At 37.9% G+C, this 6,659-nt stretch overlaps 1 protein-coding gene across 1 annotated transcript in view; it reads right to left on the bottom strand.

The window, feature by feature from the left end:
* Positions 1–4,846, bottom strand: part of GLYATL3 (glycine-N-acyltransferase like 3) — a 13,359-nt gene extending 8,513 nt beyond the window's left edge. The window contains exons 1-3 of the mRNA XM_015820703.1: positions 4,769–4,846; positions 2,059–2,166; positions 806–932 (exon numbers count right to left, since the gene is read on the bottom strand). Coding sequence (XP_015676189.1) covers positions 806–932; positions 2,059–2,166; positions 4,769–4,846 — 313 coding nt within the window. The remainder of the gene's footprint in view (positions 1–805; positions 933–2,058; positions 2,167–4,768) is intronic.
* Between the last annotated feature and the right edge of the window lie 1,813 nt (positions 4,847–6,659).

Here is a 6,659-nt window from a genome sequence, read left to right as displayed (position 1 = left end):
GATATAGATAATCTGCAGAAATAAGCAAACCTTTTTTAAAACCCATTTTAAATTATTTAATAAAAATCCATTCATTTATTTCTGTAGTAACCAAGTGCCTGTGCTATCCTACATCTTTACCATGTGCCTCAGAAATTTGAAAATGTCAGAACAAAATTTTAATGATGGCAGTGGAAGACAAGGATAATAAAGGAAAAGATCCTCTGTGATAAGGAAGCATACTATTGGCCCTCACAAGCTTCCTTCCTGTTTAGAATCAAAACAATATGAGTTCAAAGTTATGTAAGGTAATTTAAAGAAGAAAATGGTGCTGTTAAGGAGTTCCAATCCACTCACATTACTCTGCTTGCTAAACAAGATTCATATGGGGAACGATATGGCTCCTGCATCTGGACAATCAAAAACAAAAAAAGTTGGATTCTGCTTAGTTGTTCCAATTACCTGGTCAGACCAACTTTTGGGGACGCTCAGGAGAAACATCCCATCACAAAAAAGTGATGAAAAAACAGCATCCTGTTAGAGTTTGGTTTACCTGCATTATCATTTTTATTAATCTTTTATTTGAAGCAGCTTTTCTCACTTGGTAAACTCCGAGATAGTCTCGGTTAATAAGTAGTATAATTAAGCATATTGGTGTGGAAATTGAGTGGAGAAAGAATTCGACATCATCTACGATTTATGACTCACTGTTGAAATTCTCAACTCTGTACCATCAGAATTTTTCAGTTTCTCATTTTAAATTTTTTTAAAAAATTCAGGATAATCATTCATGTGTTTTTTTTTCATAGCAAAGAATAACCTTTACCTTGTATCTGGAAGGCTTGCTCCCAGTTTATAGTTTCTGGGTTCTCCAACAATGCCTGGTAAGCTTGCAGATTTTTGTAGAAAACAGCACAGGCATTTGTAAAGGAGTCTAGGGCATCACTTTTGGCCTATGTGTGAAAAACATCTTAATTCAATTCATAGTATTAAGCAGGGCTTTTTTTCTCATACAACGCCCAGAACGGAGTTCCGGCACCTTTTTTGGATGGAACCTTGTAGGGTGGGCAAGGCAGGTTGTATGACATGTGTGAGTTCCGGCATCTTTTTTTTTTTTTTTTAGAAAAAAAGCACTGGTATTAAGTATGCAGATATGCATCTAGTTTGTTGCTATAGGTAAGGGTCATAAAAATGAATGAGAAAGTCGCAGATTAGGGCACCGACTAGCTGCAGATCAGTAGGAGAGCCTACAAGGAACTGGAGTTAGGATACCAGTTGGGAATTTTCTTGGCTCAGGAAGCAAGAATCGGCTACTTTCAATCTGGAAAATGGTTAAGAAAGCCAGTGCAATCTTTATTCTATGCTGCCTATATATATATATATCACATGATATATTACAAAAAACAAAACAATTGAATTGAAAGAGCCCCTAGCCCAGACATGTCAAACACAAGGCCCGGGGGCCGGATGCGGCCCGCAAAGTGGTTTCATGTGGCCCGCGAAGCCATCCTGGAAACAGTGAGGGAACAGCCCCTGCTGCCTTGGCCCTGGCCCAGGCCAGCCGGGAGCCAATGTACAATTTTGTGGTGGCCATCTTGGCACTTGCCCCGGTCCCACCCCCTTCTGCCAGAGACCCTCAGATCTGTCCCACTCCTGCCCAGGCCCCCACAGGCACCCTTGACGCGAGTGATGTAGAACTGGCCACGCTCGCCCAGTAGGCCACACCCACTCCATCCACGCCCACCCAGTAGGCTGCACCCACTCTGGCCACATCCACCTGGCCCCCCAAGGGCAACCGCAATGCTGATGCAGCCCTCAGTGAAATTGAGTTTGACACCCCTGCCCTAGCCACTGAGTTCAACCCTACTCTATGTGACATAACAGAATTTTAGAATAAAAATGAAAGCAAGAGTAGCCAGGACATTGAATTTTGGAATTCTACATATTAATAAAGTACACATCCACATCTTTGGAGGACATCAGCTCAGGAAAATCTGTATAAATTTTAGATTAATGCTCACAACATTCATTGTGCATTTCAGGTTATTTAGGGTAGATCCATTACAAGTACTGTTTTACCTCTTTTTGTCGGCGAGTAATCACAGCTTTAAATTCTGGCCATGAATCCACAACCACTTCTTTTTTGAATGGATTTCCCCTATTTATATTTAACACTGCTCCATAAACCTTCAAAAAAAGTGGGTTTATAAAGTTTTATTAAACAAAAACACTTTTAAAAATCTATTTCTTTGAATTCTGTTATATTTTCAAAGCATTCACCAATAGGCACTATTTGCAGCTTCAATATTTATTGACATCTTTATTCAGACTAGCAGCATTTTCAGCTTTAGATACGTATCTTATTAGAAACAATATTAAGTGTTACAAGACAAGATGAATGAATGGGAAAAGGAATTAGAGATTTTCATTTTGTTTAAAATGAATTAATGGAAAATTGTCCTAACATTGATGTCAATAAATTTAATAGATCTTAAATTACGGCTTATTCAACAAAAAAGAATAGTTTATATTTACATGTCTTAATTGTATTTGTATAGAAAAGGAATAAGTAAATCATTCTGCTGGAGAGGTAACAAAAGCAATATTTCATCAAAACATTGAAACAATGGTGTAAGGTGTTATGTTCTAGGAAAACGATACTGACTTTACGATAGTTTAACATTTTCCGACATCCATATTCTTTTTAATTATGTACCTATTGAATGGAAACGGGCAGCTGGACAACAGAAATGAATTCTGAAAGCCATTCTTGCTGTCAAGGGACTAGTCTTTCAACATCAGGAAAATAAATTTATACTTTTCCTCTCCTCAAAAGTACTCCCCCAAAAGCATCAGTGAAGTCCCACTGCTATTTGCAACATGAATGAATTGCTTACAGACTTATTTAGGGATGTTTGCTATGAAATATAGTCCTTTTACTAGAACTCTTATGTAAAACCTTCTATACATGCAGGTAGTCATCAACTTACGACAGCAACTGGACTGGATTTCCAATTGTAAGTCATTACAATGGTAAGTTGAGGAATCCATGCGAACAGACCCGATTTTACAACATTTTTTGCAGCAGTCATTATGCAAATCACCACGGTCATTAAATCTGTGACTGGTAAATGAATACTGCAAATGTTTGTTGCCAGAAAATGCCAGAAACCGGCAAAAAAATATATATGCAAATCATGATCACATGAGCACAGGATATTGCAACTTGTTGTGAAGGTGAGCTGGTTGCCAAGCACCCAAAATGCAGTCAGGGGACAATAGGGAAAAGACGGGGAGTGGCACAACATTTTATGACAGCCAGAAGTGCTTTACAAGCAATAAAGCACTCATTCAGGGTCTGTCATAATTTCAAATGGTCATTAAGCAACTGGTCGCAAGTTGAAGACTACTTGTATGTACATGCATCAGAAGGCCTTATATATAGATAATCCTCGCTTAATGAACATTTATTTAGTGACCGAAGTTACAACAGTGTTGAAGAAATGATACTTACACTCAGTCCTTGAAGTTATGGCCATTGTAGCAATTATAGTTACATGATCAAAATTCAAGCACTTAGCAATCTACACACATTTATGACTATATATTATGATTTGACTTGGCGTCTGCCTAGGTTTCCCTGTCTCTATAATCTGCCACCCCGCACTGCGTGCACTGGCTCTGCTGCCCTGCAGTCCAACACCACAAACATTCCTGCTTCTGACCCCTGCTATGTTAGGTGCTGCAGCGTTCCTCTCTCTCTACTCTTATTTAAGATGTACAAGAAGCTGCTGGGCTAAATCATCCTTTCCCATGGGATGTGGTATCACCACACCAACTACTTATCTTCATCCCCACTGTTAACTGATACTGTTGATGTCCTATTTTGATTTCTGGAAGCTGTTAAGGACTGATGGGGAACAACAGATGTCAATTAAGCCCCCAGAAGACTGAGAGACTTTGGGTTTTAGAGCCTTCAGCATCTGAGGACTTATCAACTTAAAATGAGCTTGCACAGCCAGTTCTTCTGGATTTGTGAGTCCTGCTCAAAGAGCAGGTGGCAGTTATAACCAGAAGAGTCATTGCAGCTTTGTGTTGCATCCGTTACACTCATTCCTGGACTGGGAGATTCTACTGTTATTCATGCCACAGTCTCCTTCCAGATGGGTTACTGTAACATGCTGTACACGGGGCTACTCTTGAAGAATATCTGGAAGCTTCTGCTGCTACAAAATGCAACAGCATAGGCAGTTGTGTGTGCTCCAAGAACTGAAAACATTATACCTCTATTTTATAAGCTGTGTTTCTAGGCCCAATTTAAAGCGTTACATTGTGTGTAGCTGAGTTATTTGAGGGACTGCCTGCCCTGTTACATCTATCATCTCATCAGTTCTGGGGATACAGGTATATTATGGCCCATCAGCTTGAGTTTTATTGGGCAGACATAGGAGGAAAGCCTTTTCTGTTCTGACCACTGTCCTGTGGATCATTTCTCCTGAAGTAAGCCTGGCCTCAATCATATTGGCCTTCTGGAAGGCCCCCAAAACGTGGTTTTGCCAACAAGCTTGGGGATCCCATGATAGAGCCTTTTGAATGCCTGTATGCTAGGGATGTTTTGTTTCTTTATTTTTTAAAAATTAAATTGTGATTTTTAAGGTTATTATGTATGCTGCCCAGAATCACTGTTAGATGAGTGGCTATATAAATATGATAAATAAATAAAGTTTGATTTGCTCTCCTTTCTTCTTTTCATGTATTTTAATAGCTAACCTTAAATTATCTACATTACCTTGAGGGATTCAGGAAAATTCTTCCTTAACATTTGTTCTAGAGTCTGCAGTTTTGTGGAACAGTTAAGCACCAACATCTTCACTTGCCCATTTAACAGCAACCTAGTACAAAAGGTGATGTCTGGAAACAAAGAGAACTTTGATGGATTGGACAAACGGCATTCTGAAACATGTTCCTAGATTTTACTCAATGCTTTGTAAGATTAGCAATGCCTGTAATAAGATGATGAACTTTATCTTAAATTCTCTGTAAAGATGTTTCTAATTTACTACTATTATAAAGTGGGCTCTGAATATCCAATACCAACTCAAATTGTACCATAGACACAAATTCTCTCATGAAGCTTGGTAGCCTCAAGAATGATTTCTGTAGAATTTGTTACTTTGAAACAGGGTCGTATATATATATATTTGGGGGGGGGGGTATGTTGTAGCTTTGAATGGTCATTAAATAATCTGCCGCTTTTTACACCATTGGTTTTCTACTAGTACTTATTTATTAGATGATTGCCTTATGTCCTTTTTTCCATCCATTAATCAATTCTGTATAATTCTGAGTTTACGTACTGAATATATTAGTTCCTTCACTAAAGGCTACCCAAAGCAATACACAATGAACAAAAATTAGGCATTATTTCTGAAAAAGAAATATTACCCGGTACAGTACAGGAAAATGTTAAATCATATTGCCTTTCAAATTCAATGATACTATATACTAAGAAAATATATAGAAGCTTTGAACTGAGATGGTGGAAAAGTGCATGTAAAAAGCAGTCCCAAGTCAGCAACAGAGAAATTACGCTGCCTGGATGCAGAACTTATAGAGGAAAAAGCAATTCATTGGAAGTTTTGCATTTCAAAATTAAGTACTTTTAAAAAGATTTATCCATTTAAATAAATTATTCCTAAATTAGAGAATTCTGAACATTTAAAGCATTCATCTGTCTAGACAACCATTTCAAAGGCCATAATTCTAATCCTCATAGATAGCTGGAGCTGACCTCACATACCTGGAGTTGACTCTAGTGTCATTACTCAGATGCAGAACACAGCCAAAAGGAAGCTGAACTTTAAATTATATATAAACCTTCTAGGATGGGTCACTAGGTGGGTGGAAACTAGTTCCACTTGTGGAGGAGGGATTTGAAATATTGGCCAAATAAACCACAGATACATTTTGCATGTATTTCATTACACATGTCCTCCTCTGCAAATGCAATTATTCTTGCATTTATTGCAACAAAAGATGTTTCGACCTACTTTAAATTAGAACTGCTATTAAGCAATACAATCAAGTCATTCTTAGGTCTAAGCATTATTGCAGAATTCTGTAAATTGTGCACAACTGTGAAAAGTAGGCAGCTTCTCTGCCTTCAAAACATTCAGCTTCTGATATTTGACACCCATTTTCTTTTATATGTTTGGCAAGGAAAAGTTCTCTGTGTCTCTTCACAATCTTATTTGCCTGACTGAATCTTTTGTGGACTGTAGTTTACGAGAATATTGTCTACAACAGGAATGAGGACATTTTTTGCAGTTAGTGGTGCTTTTACAGGAATGTTTAGGAGGTAGTGTAAGATAGGGATGTCAATGAATATAAATACATTAAGCCTATCAGAGACTTAAGTTTATTTTATCCTTTAAGCCACGCCCCCCCAGCTACAAATTCATTATGCCCCAGGTTTCAGTAGAATGATTCTGAAGGAAGGGACATATAGACCAAAAAAAGGAAACAAGGGTCACATAGCTCTCTCTTATAGAGTGATTAAAAAGGAAAAAGAAACTTCAAAGAAAAACTCATAAAACACCTGTAAGAATATATCCCATAGAAATACAGGTAATTGTTTCTAGATTCATTTATTCTGGAATATAGGATTGTTGTGGTCTATC

This window comes from Protobothrops mucrosquamatus, unplaced genomic scaffold, assembly GCF_001527695.2.
Source record: "Protobothrops mucrosquamatus isolate PMUCROS unplaced genomic scaffold, P.Mucros_1.0 scaffold1165, whole genome shotgun sequence".
Classification (NCBI taxonomy): domain Eukaryota; kingdom Metazoa; phylum Chordata; class Lepidosauria; order Squamata; family Viperidae; genus Protobothrops; species Protobothrops mucrosquamatus.
Note: the sequence above shows the minus strand (reverse complement) of the source record. Positions and strands in the feature narration are given on the sequence as shown.